General features: G+C 41.2%; 1 protein-coding gene across 2 annotated transcripts in view; it reads right to left on the bottom strand.

The window, feature by feature from the left end:
- Positions 1–20,599, bottom strand: part of sfswap (splicing factor SWAP) — a 115,782-nt gene that overhangs the window by 69,285 nt on the left and 25,898 nt on the right. For both annotated transcript variants that reach the window (XM_080743833.1, XM_080743834.1), the window contains 3 exons: positions 15,979–16,282; positions 15,590–15,745; positions 14,504–14,597 (listed from right to left, as the gene is read on the bottom strand). In XM_080743833.1, the coding sequence (XP_080599959.1) occupies positions 14,504–14,597; positions 15,590–15,745; positions 15,979–16,282 (554 nt within the window). The remainder of the gene's footprint in view (positions 1–14,503; positions 14,598–15,589; positions 15,746–15,978; positions 16,283–20,599) is intronic.

Here is a 20,599-nt window from a genome sequence, read left to right as displayed (position 1 = left end):
CACACACACACACACACACACACACACACACACACACACACACACACACACACACAGCGTGGAGAATTACCCATGAAATATAGCTGCCCCATTTCCACAGCAATTTAATTATGCTTTATCACTGACAGTGCATGGCAGACAGTTTGCTTGGTCAACTGGCAAACTGCACAGACAGCAAAGGGTAAGCAAGTGTTCTATCACCAAAGATCAACAGGACATCTTCACATTGGCCATATAAGTGGTTTACATACGGCTGAAAATCCTGTATCTGCCACGGCCAGATACCCAGTACCTCTCTCTGTAGTAACTTCACCATAGCAAGCCCACATGAGTGATGCAGCCCTGAACAGTGATTATTTTGACTTTCAAAGTATTTCACAGAACCCCAGGGAATGATTTCATCACAATATAAGCAATCACTAGAGGGCAGCATGTCAACTACGAACAATACTTAGGCCCTCTCTTACGGCAGGGGTAGAGTGGCCACTTGACAACCGGAAGGTTCCCAGTTCGAACGCTGAATCCCTAATTGCTGTCGATGAGCAGGTTGGTGCCTTGCATACTTTCCTCCGCCATCGGTCTATGAATATGTGAATGTAATGCCCAATCTATGTAAAGCGCCTTCAATAAAGGCGCTATATAAATGCTCCATTTACCATTCATCTTACGTCCAGGGCAAAGCGCGGTGCAAGTGCCATTGCTTGTTTAACAACAGATGCAGTTGTCATGCATAGTAGCAAAGGTATTGGTCCTAAGATGAGGTGTTATTAGGAAAATTGTCTATTAGGGGGAGTGAGGAAATACAGAAAGTGGGGGCACCTTAGCTCATATCTGGTCTATGTCCAGCACGGAGCCTTTCTGCTATTTAACTAGACCAGGTCAACCTGGTTGTGCCAGACCCCCTGTCTGTCATCATCATTTATGACATCATGCCTTTTGTAGGCATGTCATCATCATATATACCCTTTATATAGAAAAGGGACAGACCGACATTTGCTTATGTAGGCCTACCCATTTCATGGGTCTGGCAAAAAGTGCATTATTCAGATAGACGAGTACACTGTGCTTGCAATCAAAATCATAATAATGAATTAATGGCACAACGTTCAACATATCACTCACATTCAACATGTCAGATTAAATTGCATTAGAATATGATAATACGCATAATATACAGTAAATACCCACTGTTAATCTTTTAACATCAAGGAGATTATTATTAACACAAACTCTGCCATCAAAATACCCCTTTGTACAACCCCTTCTCTGCCATGCCCGTAGAACCCGTAAATGTAATAAAAATTAATTAAAAAACATTTTTTTATCGAAGCGCAACTAAAATAGGCCGGAACTAATGCTCCGTGATCGGTTTCTACACGGACACATTATTGAGCGGACCACTTTAACATTGGAGTCCCTGAACCGGAAGCGGAAGTCCGTCCTCTATTTTGGCCCAGCTTACTGTCTGAGCTCCGCGGCTTACAGATGGAGAAGTTATTGATCAATTGAAAAAGTTTCAACGGATTTGAGAAGCTGATGGAATACGCGAACACACGAGCAGTGTCCGATCACGCACGATGGGAACTGGACGAGCGCCCACGTTAACAGGTAGGACTTGGAGAAGCCGGCAGTGAAAGACATAGAGAAATTAACGGGCTTTACGGCCGTAAACTACGAATGAGTTAATAGAAAATATGATTAAGAGTTTTAAATGTTCAAGTTATTTTATTGCAGTTTGTATTTTCATTTTCATTGTCATGTATCTGTATTTGTTGTGTGCCTCTAAAAAAAAAAGAAAAAAAGAAAATAAACATATTGTTTAAAAAAAAAAGAAAAAGAGTTTTAAATGTGTTCCAGGACCTCTTGTCTTGAACCCATGCCCTTCTGTCTTTCCTTATCCGTCTCTGTGCAACAGAGCATACAACAGTCACAGGTTCTCAATATCCATGATGGGGCAACTGTTTACAGGACATGTCATTAGGTCGAACACCCTTTGGATCGACCACCAAACTCTAACCCAAACCCTAATCCTAACCTCAGTAAAACTATGCCTAACTCTAACCCGGGAGTCGCTCTCCATTCTGACATGTCGCCACTCCGAAATTGACTTCTAATTGTCGGAGTGGCGACACTCCCATAGGGGTTAAGTTTAGGGTTAGGGTTAGAGATAGGGTTAGTGTTGGAATGGAGACATGTCGGAAAGGAGACATGTCGGAGTGGCGGGATGCACCCCTCTAACCCTAAACCTAAACCTAACCTCAGTAGCCGTGACGCGGGTGATTATTTAACCTGCCGACGGTCGCGGGTGATTATCTAACCTGCCGACGCTGTTCGACCCAACAGGAGTTCGACCTATGGGGCAGTCCCCGTGTGGATATAGTTATTAAAGGGCCAGTTCACCTCTGGGACAACCAGATCTTATTTTATTGTTGTTTGGGAGAAGATCAACATAATCCTGAGTAATTCTTTGTGTTCAATCTGTGTTTTGAGATATTTTAGTATTTCAGTGTGAATGATGATGCATTTTGCATCATATGAGTCTTCATGCTGCATGTCCCAGAGGTGAACTGGCCCTTTAATATTTAGCTATCAATAATAGGTTATTAGGTATGTAGCTTGTAAATGAAGCTGCAAAAATGTGTTCATTGTGAAGACACAAAGGGATACTTTGGATGGAATGGACACCACATTGTCAAACTGGCTGGCTGTGATGTAGGGAGGAACTGTGCAAAAATGTTAGACACAGCCGAGTAGCACCATATTATTTTTCACAATACTGTACTGATTATGCAGCCACTCGTGTCTATACAGTATGCATACAGCACACCTTGCACACATTGTTCTCATTTTTTATCTGTAACCCACGCAACTGCTATATACCCATGGCCCTTAGGGATGTCTTTCCAAAGTTGGTGCACGGTTGTACCAAAAGGCAATCACAACATATTTTATCAATGTACTGTATTGTTTGGGGGAAAAAATTGAAAAGAAAAAACAACACATCAATATCTTATCAAGAAATACTGCCGTTTATCAATATCTTATCAAGAAATACTGCTGTTTATATCCCAGAAATGTACTGGGCTGTCTAGCTGGCTGTCGAACAGCAGCTGGGAAGCAACTGATTGAGTAGAATGTTTTTAGGCAAAAAAAGAAAGCCCTGGCTGCTCAGCTAAAATACTATTCGATTTTGTATAGAGTGGCTTCATTCTCAAACTACATGGCCAATTACCAAAGTGTTCACCTAGTTACTTAGTTCTTACCCAACTAAATTTCACTAGCTACTGGACAGAGTGGCCACGCCATCGTTAGGCTGTCTTGTTCTGGTTCTAGAGCAAAAAACGGATTTCCAATGGTGATTGTGGACCAGCAGTCAGGACAAGCCTGAAATTAAGACCCCCTCTGGCGTCTCGCTCTTTTTTTTTTTTTTTTTTTCATAATTCAATTAATTTAATGGGTCCTGGTCTGGGTGGTGATGGCCGAATTTCACCAAGGATTAAAGTTTAAAAAAAAGAAGAAAAGAGAGAAGGAAAAAAAAAACATGTTTCTAAAATCTTATCCTTGACTTCCCTTTGAGTATTATAAAGGTTATGAGCAATGATTAAATGAAGAGCAGCATAATTCTGACCTTCAGAATTGGCCTACTCAGGTAAAAACAATTCTAATGAAGATCCTCTCCAGTGGTATACCACTCCAGACAGAACAAGTGCAGCAAAATGTTTCATGTCTACGTCAATCCAATTGCCTATTTACTAAATGTAAGGTGGGTGGTTGCATGTGTTGCAAAGGATATGTCAAGAGTGAGTGGGTGGATGGCTTAGTGGATGAAGGGAAGAGAGGATGCATTTATGTATTTTCTTTTTTTTTTAAATAATGTATTTGGCATTTATTGCATAGTACTATTGTTGAAAAGTAATAAACGAAAAGTATACATTTCTTTAAGTGTAGAACAAAGAAAAGGGCATAGTCCTATGATCTTTCAGAGATTCTTATACATGGAAATGTGGATACTGAGAGGTTTTCCTTTCAGAAATGAAAAAAAAAATTGTTCATTTGGCTGTGGGGGTATTTCCCCATTTGGCTACCTCCTTCCGTGCACAGGTGCGCGCACATAAAGGTTTGCACGAGTGCGATACAAGCAGACAACACTACAGTAGCACCAAGCTGGAGTAACACAAATCAAGAATAGGGACTTTTGCCTTGCAGCTAATGGGGCCTCACAGTGAGGCTGGCATGCAGGCCGGATAGATGGCCTAAAGATAAAATGACGAATTGATCACCGTGGAAGGAACCAAATCGATAGACATGGTGGTGTAAATATATAGGAGAGATAAGTTGTAACTGGAATGTGAAGGTAGTCTCAAGGCCAGGGGGAGGTGGGGGCTGTTATACATATAGAAGTATACAGGGTTTAACTGGTTAAATGTAATAAACACTAGCCGACCTCAACCAGATTGTAAAAAAAACTAAAAAACAAACAGAAACATTTAAAAGCCCTGACTGCTCAGAACTCTCAAGTTTGGCACCTATTTCCATCACAGGATAATTAGAGCCAACCTTCAGCCTCGACTGCATAAAATCCAGCCCAAACATCGCAGTGGGGCTAATTGTGGGTAAATCAGCCTTTTTGTTGTTAATGGGGAAAGACCACCTGCTGTGTGTGTGTGTGTGTGTGTGTGTGTGTGTGTGTGTGTGTGTGTGTGTGTGTGTGTGTGTGTGTGTGTGTGTGTGTGTGTGTGTGAGAGAGAGAGAGAGAGAGAGGGAGAGACTATGTGTGTATGTGGATAGAGGGAGAAAGTAGACAGAGGGGAAAGCTTTTATATAAAAGCTTTAAACTTGAAACAGCCATAGTCAAATACACAGTGAAGTCCTCAGCATTTTTAACTCTGACTGCGAGAGTATAGACAAATGGAGCCAAATGGACCCGAGGTTGAACTCTTAAGAGTTCAATTAGCACTCAAGAATTTACAGTGTAGTCTCCCTGGGAAGATACCTGCAGGCTAGCTGTGAAGTATGCAAACTCTACTGCTGCTATGTGTCTATATAAAAATAGTGTTTGTGTTGAGAGAGACAGAGGATGAGAGAATGTACTGCGTGTGTGCATTGGAGAGCGAGCGAGCGAGAGAGAGAGAGAGAGAGAGAGAGAGAGAGAGAGAGAGAGAGAGAGAGAAAAAAAGAGAGAGAGAGAGAGAGAGAGAGAGAGCGAGAGAGAGAGAGAGAGAGAGAGAGAGAGAGTGCCCTCAGTCTTTGGATACCTTGAGGTGTTTAAAATACAGTATATTTCAATATATTCTTGTATTATTTATTACTGTTAGATTATTTGTAATCCACCCCTTCCTACCGACCGTTTCGATATTAAAAAAGAATACGACGCTAAAGACGTGGGTGGAGGTCAGGTGAGAGCAGGTGAGATGCAGTAATAAATGCATTATTAGAAATGCAGTCCAAAGGTAGCATTTGGTTTGCACCGCATGGCATTATGGCTCAAACAAAAAGCAGCAGATGAATATGTACATTATATGCTATTCTCTGGCAAACAAATTCATTGCAAAATGATGGTTTCCATTTAACAAGCTTGTCCAAAAAAAATAATTCTCAATCAAATCTGACTGGGGAATATCCAACAATGACATCACCATGAGAGTGTTTCATTAGATGGGTGTTTTAGGGTGACATTTCTCTGCGTTGATTCATCCAATTAATTGCATTTATAGGAGCTTAGCTTCTGGCCTGAGGCCAGAGCTGTGTGCCTCAGTCCCAACTGGTGTATCTGGTTGTTACATTGTCTGCCCTCGATCACCCAACTGTCAGATAAAACAGTAACATTCCACTAATAATTACAAACTCTGAACTCAATTATCGTGTGTGTGTGTGTGTGTGTGTGTGTGTGTGTGTGTGTGTGTGTGTGTGTGTGTGTGTGTGTGTGTGTGTGTGTGTGTGCGTGCCAAATGTCCCACATGGCCTCAAAGAATAGAAGAATTTGAGAAACGGACATTGTGACTGTGAGGACAATTTTCCTGGTCCTTACAAGTGAAATTGCTGTTTTTATGATTGAATGGATTTTTAGAGTACGGTTTACAATTAGGAAAGGATTACGGTTGGTGTTAGGATTTATGTAGTTAGAGGGTAGGTTTAGGGGCTGGAACTGGAATCATGCCCATGGTCGTGCACCTAATATATTGCATTTTTTGTTTACACATATTTGTAATATAAAATAAAATGTTAACACAAGGGTATCTGTGTGTGTGTGTGGGGGGGAGCTCTAACATGTGGAGTATCTAGAAATTAGGGATGGGACGATACGCTAATATTATCGTTTATCATGATAAAAAACACTCACGATAATCGTATCGTGGATATTTAACTTATTGTGATATCGTCCTCCGTCATGCACTGGGATCAATTCAACTTTTATTTGCTGAGCTGCATATCCGGTACAATTTAAACCCTCTGGTAAAAGGTACTTATAATATACATACTTGATAGTCTTTTTTCCACTCTCTATCAAATGTCTTTCACAAAGCAGATCTACAAGCTCACAACCGCGTCACGTTGTGAGCTTGTAGATCTGCTATTTTTTGGCAAATGTTCCGCCCCAGGATAATGATTTTTATTATCGTGATAATATCGTAAATCGCGATTTCTTTTGTCACAATAATCGTGATATGACATTTTCATATCGTCCCATCCCTACTAGTAATATGTGCACGATTCTGTTTGTGGTCATGTATAAAGGAACATGCAACCCAAGTCATGCGATGTGTTCAGCCTCATTCTGTGCAAAAGAAACAAAAGAAGAACTGAAAGAAAAGAAAAGTACAGCTGCACTAAATGTAATTTGGACTGTGAGGAGAATCTGGCAACCATGCCGTCGGGCAAAGGATTTAAAAATAAATAAATAACAGCTCTTCAAATTGGAGGTTTAATTTTCCAAGTTACAAAAAGACATTAGAGATTGGCGTTTTGTACCAAATGTTGGTTATGGCAGGAGAGAATAATAATTTATTCATAGTCTATTTTAGTTTATATTAACAAGACAACACAAAGCTATTTATTTCTTACTGAACACATTAAAAGGACTGACACCCTAACATCCTAAAAGTAATGTGATGGGCCATTCATTATGTTTTAATACAAATACGTTTTGTTTCACCACCACCACATATCAGACGACGTTCATACCATCTCAAGAACACACACAAGATTACAAGGACACAAAATGAAACAATATCTGTGATTTATGGCAGAAGACGTGTGCCAGTGATATTACACTGCAGAGAATCAACATCAAGTGGCAAGAAAAGACAAACGTCCTGTGATGCAGCTGTGACTTAAGAAACCACTGAAACCCACATGAAAACACGTACTGTACAGTACATCACTACATCCATAGCAACGAAAAATAATACACAAATTGCATCGCCTGAATGTAAACAACTTGAACAGCTCTCATAATTATCATACCATTGATATACTGTACATATGTTTCCAATGCTTATCGAGCTAAAGATTTTCTTTTCTTTATCCAAGATAATTTGCAGGCATATTCTGCTTCGCTAGATACAAAGGAGGGTGAGACAAGAAAGAGCATGCAGAGGGAGAGGGGAAGCACACAACACTGGTGATCCAGAGTTACACACCAGGAGCGTGACAAATAAACAATATGAAAATATACTGGCAAATATTTTGCATCAAATTATAATTCACATGGTTGACTCAATGACTCATACAGGTATGCAATTATTCATGGTAAAATATCGGCCTCAATCCGAATAACAATTACGCTGCTTTATTGCTGCGCAATATTCACGTTCTGTGTGTGGAAAATATGAATAAAGTGCCCCCGGTGTGTAAGGACCCTAAGACCCAAAGCAAGGAGACTGGGACAAATCAATCCAACTGCCTGATTGAGCCACCAGGATGACATCTCATGGATATAATGTATGCTCCGCTGACAGCGATATCTATAGAAGAGTGATTTCATATAGGTTTATATAGTATTCATGATCACTGCAAGTATTATGAATGTGAAACTTTACAGTCTGTTTCCAACCGACGCCAAGTGAACCATCTTTAGGTTCATGTTTCATTATGACAGATTGGAATCTTGGCTCCTTTAGTTTCCAGTCTTCTGAGAGTTGTTAATGCTTATAAACATTGATTGAGCTGAACAATGCAAGATAAGTGAAATTAGTTTCTGGACAGATTTTGTCTTCAATCATCAGCGTTCGCATCATAATGCAGACGTCCTTTCCCTGATGGCCTTTTCATACAGTGGTGGAACAAGGATTTTCTTGGCTTTCTGCCTTGAGACTCTCAACAAAAAAATAATAATTAAAAGAACGCACACTGGTCCACAGCCAGCCCAAACCCGCCTGCTGCCGTTTCCTTTGACAGATTTTTAAAGCCCTCATCTGGCTTTCTTCATTAACTATAAACGTCTAAATAATGGTACGGACTGCAGAGCTGAAGTATATGCATCCTATTAGAAGTAACGCAAATCACAGACGGCAGTGTCTTCTTGATGGAAAAGCTAAGCGCCCTGTTGGTTTAGGAAGGGCTGTAGTGTAATGGGCCACACTCCTCTGCACACTGACAAGCTAATGGATTTGACTCAGTCATCAGATGACAAACTGCTCTCAGGTCAGTGTCCACATGATCCTCTAAAAACAGCACGGGTGCCGTTTTGTCCTTCATTAGTGTGGTTGCCCCTGCAGGGCAACCACACTATATGTAGTACTTGTCCGACTTTATTCCATCCATCTATCTTTCCAGCTTTCTTTCCCCCTCTAGATAAACTTTTTTTGCCGCGCTACTCCTCCCACAGTTTTGGTTGCACACACTTGGACCATATTATGTCAAATCGGCAATCGATTCCTTGCATTTTGCTAAGAGATAGCCAGGTTACATAGTTTAATTTATATACATTCATTCATTAATTAATTTTCTCCATTGACTTTAATTAAAATGTTAACCAAATATGGAGACGACTGATCTCATAGATGTCTGACATCATGAGACTGACACACTATGTACATACATGGGCATTCCAAGATATGGGCTTAACTCATTCTGTGCCACAGGCCAAAATGCCTCCAAGGTAGCTGTGCCACGGTTTTGTATGTTTTTCTTTACTATGCAATGAAAAAAAATGTTTTTTTTTTTTTTTTTTTCCCACAGAAACAGACACAGTTGTTGTGATTCAGTGGCAAAAAGAATTTTGTCAATCGGACAAATGGTTCCAGAGATAGAGCTGTTTGAATCAAAAAAAGTGTCCATCCACTAGAATGGACACACATTTTCACACATTTTCTCAATCAGCTAAACGAGGGAGCGAACACACAAACAGAGAAAAGCATCTCTCTGATCTCAGGTCATTTTTACATCTTTTTAAAAAAAAAAGAAAAAATGTTTTTTTTTTTTTTCTATGTAAAAAACACAAAAACCGTCATAAGCCGTCATTGGCACACAGGGCTATTGGAAAAAAAACGTCATAAGCAGTCATTGGCACAGAATGAGTTAATATTGATGACATCAGGGATCTCCATAGTCCATACATGGGCATAAAAGGGACAAGGACGGAATGGTTAGCACCGCTCAAATAGGGACAGGGACTGACAGATACAGAGATATTTGAAAGTGTGACTCGCGTCAAGGCAACCACAATTTCCAACTGCATCTTTCTAGTTTCCTATGATGTAGCACTTTCACTGCTCATAACACAAACTAGGGGATCCTGGCCTCTTCCTGCTCTGAAGTTGAAACGCTTTCAAATTCAATTTCAACTTATGAATGCAGAACTAATCGATGTCACTTCAGAGCCCAGCCAACCAATAGGAGAGAAGCAGAGGCAGGACCAGAGAAAAGCATCAACAGCCTTTGTGTCTAAACATTATGGAGCCTGATGCTAAAGCTAATGTCTCAACTTGACGTTAAGTCCACAACTGGCGCTAAATAGGAGTTGGCACTTTGTCAACAGGCCTCCATTGGACACACAGCCTAACAGTGGAAATGTTATCTATCTCTTTTGCTGACAGTTACATGAAGCCCTTGTACACAAAGTACACAGAAACAGCTGGAAATATTGAAGTGTTTTGGTTTCTTCGAATGGGGCAAACTATCTGCCTGAAATAGGAGGGCCATGTTTTCCTCCCCCTGTGAATTTGTATCATACTTGCAAACACAGAACAAACAACTAAAATCTGCAGCAGGTTAACAGCACTCAAACTACCTAACCGGTAAAATTGTGCATGGACACGTCTCATAAAAAGAGGTTTTTGACATGTGTCCCAATCCCAAATGAGTCTTACTCACATCCACAAATTGGGATGAGAATAATTAAATATAGAAGTTAGGAAAAATTACAGCGGAATTCTAAAGGGCAAAAAAAAAAAAAAAAAAAAGATGCCTTTGGTTTCAGTACCAGTATTACATTTCCTAAGTGCGTTCTCAAGATATTACAGGACATTAGCTATAATGTTAATGATGCTCACAGCCTCACACCAAGGTGGAGTTGGGTATTATCCCAAAACAACAGTCAATCCCACAATTGTCCTCTGTCCTCTCCCTGAACCCACACTGCATTTCAAACTGCCTAATATTGCCATTTCAAAGAACCCATCAGAGATACTGTACCCCAGGTGAATTGCCTATAATATCTCTGGCCAATTTGTGTTAAATATGACCAGATCACATTCTGAAGGCGCCTTGGTAAGAAAACACGCCGTGCTTCAAAGAAGATAAGTCCATAAGCATGCACGTTTGTGCGTGCCATATGAGGTCTATCACAGTGTATTTGCGAATGAAATATCTGTGGTGGAATTGAATGGGGGTCTGAAGCAGGGATCACTACGATTTCACGACATATGCGACTGCTGCTGCTGAGGATTCTCGCTCGGGGGTGCTTCGTAGGGCTCAAGCACACTTCTGACGGCAGTGAGAACGAGAATCATATTTGCCTGTAGTCTGAACAAAGTCTTTGCATGATGGATCCACAGGCTGTTGTGTTGGAAAGTCATACTGTAGCAATGAACATTATACTTTCCTTTTGGGAAAGGTCTCTATAACCACATTTTTAGCTTTGAGTTAATGAGCTGAGAGATTAGCTGCTGTGAGGTTCGCAGACTAGCATACAGTATTTATGTATTCATTCTAGGGATGGGACGATATGAAAATTTCATATCACAATTATTGTGACAAAAGAAATTGCGATTTACGATCTTAACGCGATAATCAAAATCCATTATCCTGGGGCATTTGCAGAACATTTGCTGATCTACAAGCTCACAACCCGTCGTGTTGTGAGCTTGTAGATCGGCTATTTTTTGGCAAAGGCTTGTTAGAGAGTGAAAAAAAGATGTATATACCTTTTACCCATTATAGAGGGTTTAAGTGGTACCAGATATGCAGCTCGGCAAATAAAAGGTGAATTGATGCCAGTGCATGACGGAGGACGATATCACGATAAATTAAATCTCCACAATACGATTATCGAGTGTTTTTTATCACGATAAACGATAATATCGCTTATCGTCCCATCCCTAATTCATTCATTATACTATTTAAAAAAATACTGGATAATTCACTATTCACCGGCTGCTGTGAAACACCAGCAGCAACACAGATCACACTGATCTTAACCAAGGGGAACTGGAGGGCAACAGTGCACAAGGCTGGAAGCCTCATTAAGGGTTTGATAAACCTTGATTGGATTAGCAAATTGTTCTGATTAGACTATAGAGAGCAAGAGAGAGGACAGGTGATGAACACTGGCTGGCTGGTAGAAGGAGATACACACAGTCCCCTGATAGAGAAATCAATCCCCTGGTCTAGAATACAGATAGACGTGGCTAATAGGCCAGTATTGCTCGGTTTCATGCTTAGAAAGGTGCATTTATCCTAATTTAACTCTCCCAACCGTATTACCTTATTTTCCCTCATTCTCTCTCTCGCCGTTCTACATTTCAGCCTTTTGGGGTCTGTGTTCGGCTACTTTCAACGTGAGGGGACAAAGTAAAATCTTCAATGTGTAAAGTCCTTAAAGAAAGGTCTTTCAGAGTAAAAAGATGACACTTGACACTCATCCCCACCTGAACTTTAGCAGTGGCAAAATGGAAATGAGCTGTATAGAAAATACGGAGCAAGTGGGGTCGATGATGGGGGACAGCGAGGGTGGGTACATTAAGAGGTATTAAAATTCAGCCACCTAGAATGTTGCTGATAAGAAGGAAAACAAAAGGTTCTCTTATAGACGAAGGTTCTCCAGCGACGAAGTGGACACACCCTGTCTGACGAGAAGGCACTTGCCTTGCTTCAATTCAAAGGTGTTGCTGCATATCATTACCTAGTGTCACGTAAAGTAGTTTCTCCCATACCATTACTGTGCCTCAATAGATTAGGTAGTAGACCTGCAACAACTATTGGAATCATTATAAATAAATGATTACCTGGGACGTTGCCAAGCATCATCTAGCAACCAGTCAGTTTGGAACAACGCCACTAATAGATACGAGACGTCTAGAGAAGATGATGAGCAATTGACAGTTTTGTGTCTTCCAAAAGTCTTCAAAATGATTGGAACACTGAACATGCATGATATTGGTAGACAAAGATGTCAGAAGAGGACCAGAGCGGGGGAAGAGGGCTCCGCATAAAACAGGTACAAAAATCCTTTTGAGTTTGGTTTGCTAGCTAGCATACCCGACCAATGTGTCAAAGACAGAGAATCCTTTACAGTATGGGTGAAGTGTAGTATATGGTTTGTCTTTATGTAAGTGTTCATGTACTTTACATGTAACCACAAAAGTGGACTAAACACGGTTCATGATATCACAAAACAGAAGCATCACAGTGAGTCTACGTGACAGTTGCATGATTGTAGTTGATAATCTACGCATGTAAAACCACATTCTTTTCAGATAATCTCTTAGTTAAACCAACAATTTTTTGCACTTATACAGTAGGTGACAGACACACACATATATATATATATATATATATATATATATATATATATATATATATATATATATATATATATATATATATATATATATATATATATATATAGCTATATAAAGGCACCATTCACATTTACCATTTACACGGATGAATCAGTTACTTAACTACGGTAGTTAGCTGCAGCATTCACAATTAAAAATGTATACAGGGAATAGTGTAGGTTCAAGCTGAGTCCAAGGATTTGGGAACATTTACATTAATTTGCAGACAGACACATACATAAATATATACATAATTATTGAGTCCGGTCTAATCTCTCAAGACAGATTGCATTCAGTCTAAACAGGATATCACTGGTGCTGGCAAACAGTATATTGTACAGCACACAAATATAACTTTAATTCAAGCCAAGTCTCTAATTATTAATGTCCAATTAACCAAAGTGCCTATTTGTCCTCATATTCCACACTTTGGCACTGCTATAATAGAGATCAAGTTTCCAATTTAAAAAGGTTAGTTCTCAAGTTAAATCAATTATAGATACCAACCTTGCCTAATTACATAAAAATCTAGTTAAACAGGTGATAGACACCTATAATTGAAACGCAAAGATATGTTCAAAACACCCTCAAGAGGCATTAGCAGCGCCAGCTATGGAAATAGCTGGTGTCTTTATATTTTATAACTTTAACTATAACTTTATATTTTGTTCTGCTGTCAGCTTAATTATATATATATAATTATAGCCTGTGTGTGTCATGAATAGTAATCAATCAATCAGAATAAATGTAATCATTAACTTATGAATATTTCCATATTTGCACGCACACCAGAGACCACCCTCCTGCTTGCCACAACATGAACCTTATATTTAATATAATGATCGAATGAATCAGTGCATGTACAGTATGCACATCTCTATCTGCCTTGTCAATACGGACATTCCAATATTGGATTTTTAATACAAGGCCCATATCAATTCCTCTGAGTATATTAACAACACAGGAACATGGTAGAACCTTGTATAACCAGATAACTTTGCAAAAAAATACTATTTATATAGCATCAGAAAAACTGGAGCTACAAGGAACAGACAGATGCGGGGAACAGAAGGATTAATGGACACACGGACAGAGTCAAGAATTCACCAGTGCCACCATTGTGTCAACTCTAATCCTGTGATGCATTTTCAGTTATATTTTTCTTCTCATCTGTAAAAGGTCTTAGCCTGAGCCATCCAACTACCCAATGGACAGGAAAGGGCTTTGGATAAGGAAGGAGTGGGTTTCTCTACGCTCTAAAATCCTGAGTGTTCGTTTAACTCAGAGTCTACTCATGTAACCAAGTGGACCCTTACATAATGTACATATTTGGAGTTACAAGATGGATGAATTGACAATGAAAATGTTACTGTGCACACACACACACACACACACACACACACACACACACACACACACACACACACACACACACACACACACACACACACACACACACACACACACACACACACACACACACACACACACACACACAGTACCTCTGGTAAGCGTATTCCTTCTTTCTGCATGAAGTAGTTTTTCTTAAACTCATAATAGGTGTTGTACTGGTGCCAGGACTGCAGGAAGTCAAACCTACAGTGAAGAACAAAGGTATACAGGAAGGTTTAGCCAGTATAAACTCAAGCATCCAAAAATACAAAGGTACATTTTCTTTTTGATATCAATATATTGCTGTATTGCCATTTTGAACATTTCACAACAATTTGAACACATTGTTGAACGAGTTAAAAATAGCAGATCTTTAAGCCAACACCGTGCCGCACTGTGAAGCATTGTGAGCTTGTAGATTGGCTATTTTCACAAATTTTAAAAGGTCGGAGAAGTGATTTCATTTAAATAATAACTAAATGGGCTTATGTTTTGATACTAGTTACTATAGAGAGTTTGGTCCATATTTGGATTTCAGCCTTAACCTGTGTGAGGAGAAAAAATCGAACCTCTGTTCGAAGTGGAGCTGTGTGTGTGTGTGTGTGTGTGTGTGTGTGTGTGTGTGTGTGTGTATTGCAGTTGAAAACAGCGCCCCTCCCTTAACATGTGTGGTCATAAAAGGTACTACACCACAGGCTTGAGGCTACATACAGACAGACCCACATACAAACATACATACCTACACACACGGCCACGTATAGGGAGCTTGTGTTCCACACAGCTCCAAAAAACAGTTTCAGTTTTGGTGGAGGAGACAAGCCTTCCTCCAATCATGGCTGAAAGGGGGCGGGCCTTATCATCATGATTGGAGGAAGGCCCCAGCCTGTCAACTACATGAAAGGAAATCACTTACCGTACCTTTAAATAGGGCATAAGAATCACTTATGCCCTATTTAAAGGTACGGTAAGTGATGATTAAATTCATAATATATTTTTAATTTGGATCCCAAGAGTCCCTTCCTAGAAATGTAGTAGAGCTCAAACAAAATAGTTCTGAGTGAAAGTGATGAGCTTGCAAGTAAAGCAAATGCTCAAAAAAAGTACAGTACTTAATGCCTCTTAGTTACTGTCCACCACTGCCTCCTCAATAAGGAGGAGATCTGAACCGACTGACTGTTGATGTTCACACTACGTACCGTGGGTCATTCTTGGCACGGACGCTGGTTTCAAACTTGACACCATTTCTGGCCACATATTCAGCCAGCTTATCTATGACCGGCTGAATGTCTGGCGGTGGGGGTATGATGGCTGCCGCTGTTGGCACGGCAGCAACAGGACCCGGGGGCCTGGAACTGTTTGGAAATAAAGTTATGAGAATTACTGAGGAGACAGATCAATGCTTAATGCTGAGAAGCGTCTTTCAAATGGAAAAGGCGGGCTATATTCCCACACAGAGAAGATTGTGAAATAAAAATGTATTCACAGAGGTTGATTGTACTTGAGAAACAAAGGGCTTTCCAGACAAAATAAATAAATACATAAAAAGAACACATATTAATGAATGAGGACGTCCATTAGTTAGTACCTGGTTTCTGGTACGATTGCAGGGGAGGCCGAGACAGTGACCTGTGAGGAGGAGATGGAGGAAGATGTTGCTGCTGCTGCTGCTGCCATAGCAACAGGGTCTGGATGAGGTGGAGGGGTGGTGCCAGCAGGAGGCATGGCTACAGACGAAGCAGGAGGCGGCATCACTCCGGCGGGTATGGAGTTGTAGTAGGAGTTGGCGTCGATCCCTGGGGGAGGCGGCGCTAAGCAGTACGACCCATCGGGAAGCATGTAGTAGCCGTAGTACATCGCCGGCGCAGACACAGTCGCCGTCGCCCGGATATCTGGAGACAGATGTATTCAATGAAATGTCATGAAAATTGTTGATTTTACTTTCTCAGGACAGTTTGTCATTCTACAACAACATATTGTAATTTAGAAATAAGGTAGAATATATATATTATATCAAAGTATTTAGATGTCTGCGAACCACCAATGACAGTGGGTGGTATGTTTACATTTATATATTATTTAATATTTTGCATGATGGATGTATTGATCAACATCAAATAGGACTGAACAATGAACCGAAAGTAAGTGTTCTTATCTTGACCATGCAAGAACACTTACAACAACTTGTATTCATGTTTAAATAGAACACACTACTGGACACTAATGCGGTGTGAATCAATAAATAAATGGCATTTTCAAAGCAAAGTAAGAAAAAATAAATGCGAGTCTACATTACTACATTACAAATACTCCTCGGAAAGTGTTCTTCTTATGTCTATATGACTTGTATTCTACAGCAATTGCAATGTTCTATATGGCCACTTTACACTTGCCTGACTGCAAGCGTCCGACTCAACACACCACACTACGTGGGGGGAGAGAGTCAGAGATTTCGAGCAGACATTCTATTTCAGCGGGGGCGGGCTAAAGCCTATTGACGTCACACACTCACACACATACACACACACACACACGTGACGGCGACGTGGCGTGACATTGCAAAAATATGTTATTTCTCATAACATATTATATGACTGCATGTTTACGTTAGTGCAAAATGGTATTAAAACGTGATGAAACGGCACTATTGTAGAGTTTATTAAAATAATACGAGTCGAGTCTGACTCCGCCATGACAGTTTTCACGGACCAATCAGAGTCCACTAGACTCTCACGTGGGCAGAGGACACCAATCAGAGTCCACGAGTGAGTCTCACGTGGGCCTACACTGCTCTGACGTGGGCAGAAGAGCTCTGTTTGGAGGGGGCTGGGACCGGAACAGCCAAACCACGTGCCCCAAGCATACAACCCTGATTGGCCCATTCAATGCGCCCGCTCTTTGGGCGCGCTTGAAATAAAATAAAATATCTCCGGGTTCAGTCCACACTACACACCACCCACCAGCAGGGGGTGGTGATGTGCGGACTGAAGTATCAGGCTAACTTTACACATATTAGCCAAATGAACCTTAACTGTTCTGCTGCCGTTGACAGTCCTCACCGTCATTGAAAGGGTTAATACCATGGCGCCGTTGACGGTGAGGACTGTGAATCTTACTGTATATACAGTAAAGATATTATCACTTACTGTACGTCGCTCCGGTCCCGCCCGCATCGGCAATGTCCGCGATTTGTTTACAACGCACGTCGGGCGTGCACGCGAAGTGAAGCTCCTCCATAGTAAATCCATTGAGAGGCCCATAAAGAAACTTCAATAACTCATAAAAGACATTTGTATACAAAAAGGGGGCTCCACTCTGCACACTCTAGACACGGGATGCGCGCAGCCATGTTTCCCTTCTGGACCCACACTGTCATGTGACTAGATGACGTAATCGTTGCCGTCAAGTGATAATCCAAAAAAACAAAAACAACCCCCTTCCAGCCCTTCAAAATAATAGCGGCGGCCTATGGAGGAAACGGCGTGGCACCGAGGCACCAAGCAACCTTCAGATTAAGAGGCACTAATTGTGTTAAGGTCCCTACAAGATGGAGGTGGTAGATTGGCTATTTCCTGCAAAGAGATTTGGTGTAGACTAGAGGAAAAAAATGAGAAGGCCTCCTAGCACAGACCCCTGGGGGACTCCGGTCAATGAAGTATACAGGGCTTAAGTGGTAAAGACTGAGGTCAGTGTGTCTGTGGGATATTAGCACATACGGTTGACTGTAATGACACTTCCTATCTCCTCTAGCCACTGAAGTGGGAATTTGCAGAAAGACCCTCATTTCCAAACTTGATTCATTTGTTCCCCGTTCAGCTCCTCTGTGCTGCCGAGCCAGAGATTAGGGCTCAGTGACAGATGTTAATCTTTTCCACGGTTCAAAGAAAAATAAAAGTGCACACAAAAACACTGTAGCTCCCTTCAATGACTTTACTGCATTACTGCATTTTGGCAAAACCTCCGCAACTGCGTGCCCATAGTGGAGATGAAACCTAGATGATAACCCCCCCAAAAAATAGAAGAGAGTGGAGAAAATGAGAATAGCAGGGCAGAGAGAAACGAAATAAAGTAAACACGGGGAGGTTGTTGTGTGTTAGTGTGGTGCCGCAGTTGACTGGAGAGTTCTTGGAGGGGGATTAAGCATGAGCTGTTGCAGTGAAAGCTGAATCCCGTTTAACCTCAACCTTTTCCTTCTTACATCAAAAAGCACATTGCGCGGCTCAGCCAAAAAAAACGATAAATGCGTTTCACAGAAAGCTGTGTTTCTCAAATGCCAGAAAGAACCATATCAGCTAAAAAAACATCACTCTTGTCTCTCAAGCCAAACAACCTGTCAACAATCTTCAAATGCGGCAGAGTCTGTAAAAGTTGTGAAAGTAAGCCCTGATCTGTTTGTCATTAGAGTTCATGAAAGTATATTTTAAAATATCTCCAAACATATATATTTTTTTAAATGTCCAATTCTGCTAAGCAGCTAGTTAGATTTAGGCGTAGACTAAATTGGTTTCCAGCAGTAGTTATTTACGCGACTGCACAGGCGAAAAAAAGTAGGGGGGGGGGGGCAGGACATCTACCATTTTCAACACTTCACACGTACAGACTGTTAGTCGGAAGCATTTGAGCAAAAAAAAAAAAGTCTGTCTTGAGAGACTATCACTTTTTTATCCACCACTGCAGATGGTAATCAATCAGCACTATCTACATACATTTGAGTCTTGACGTGTTGCCCAACGTCAGTTACTGGGTGATAAAGCTTTTATCGCATTTGTCTTGTTTTCACAAACCCCCCACTGCGCTCCTCTGTGGGCAACAACAGCTGATGTTCCCCTGCAGGAGGAAATAGGTCTAATCGTCATTAGTACGTGGTGGAACTTTAACTGGCACTGATTGGTCAGCTACAACTGTATCAGCTCTAGGGATGATATGCCTTATGGCCCTCTGTCCCTATAGTATCCGTTAATGCCAGGTGAGGCCAGTAAACTCACAGAACTAATTAAACTAAGAGCAGGTAATATAACTACTTCCAACCCCATCAATGTTCTTCTGTTCACAAAACGTACATTGTGGCACTGGGAGGAAGTTTAAAAGATGATGCTTTTCCCATGTGGGGGACGAAAGGGTAAATTAACAGCTGACTTTTCGTAGTCTGCTTCCAGACCATAGACCCCGCCCACTCTCAGAGTGGACTGTTTCTCTGGTCTGGAGCTGAGTACATGAATCGGCCGTTCCCAACCAAAAATCGCGGCTGCTCCAATGAGCGCAGGGGGTGGGGGACTGGGGGTGGGTCTAACGAATATCCAATCCACGCAGCCATTGAAACGATTCAAACGAAGTTCACACACCACCAGACAGGCAGGCACACACACACGCGCTGATTTCACCAAGCTGTTAATGTTGATTACATGTTTCTGGTCACACTTCTGTGTGGAAGCAGTCACTGGCACAGACAGAGAGACACACACAAACACACACGCACGCCGCGACCGTGCGTCGCTATCACTCGCGCGCGGCAGCGTGCGTGCACGCCCGCACAAAAGTCCATCCCTCAGAAATCGTTCAGAATAGGGCAGTTTCAGACTAAAGCGTGAGCTGAGTCTGAAATCAGGCTAGACTTTTCGCATACATGACTCTCTACTCTCGACCAGGAGATTTTAATGGTAGCAACACTTTGCCTTTGACAAGCCCAGCAGAGGTCAGAGGACAGCCTCCATAAATGTCTCTGGATTAAATGAATCACAGCAATGGAGACATAAGCACTCACAGGTCAACAGGGGTTGAATGGCGGTGGGTTCATTTGAACAATTGTTTCAACAGAGGTCGATCAGACAAATGGACACATTGCTTTAGCAGAAGAGCATTGAGAAACCGAGTGGGAGTGGATTTGACTCATAAATATCATATATAGGAACTTGCAAGCCATATACTCTTGAATTCAACTGAGACAATTCTTTTTACTCAAGTCTGGGGGGGAAAAAAGACACCATGGAGGCAATTATTTTACTGAATAATTCAATTACGGTAAAGAAAGCCATTTAGTGATTGAATCTTTTACAGGACATGAAGGCAGGGTAGCCAACTTAAGGTCCTCAAAAGACCCCATGCAAGGTATCCTTGAAGAATACAGTTATAGCAGAGGATAAAAACTATATTTCAAATTCCTGGAAGAAGCTCTTCTTTTGAGAGGGTCCCTCAGGCAATAGCATTTGAAG

Source organism: Nannobrachium achirus, assembly GCF_963921795.1.
Source record: "Nannobrachium achirus genome assembly, chromosome: 15".
NCBI lineage: Eukaryota > Metazoa > Chordata > Actinopteri > Myctophiformes > Myctophidae > Nannobrachium > Nannobrachium achirus.
Note: the sequence above shows the minus strand (reverse complement) of the source record. Positions and strands in the feature narration are given on the sequence as shown.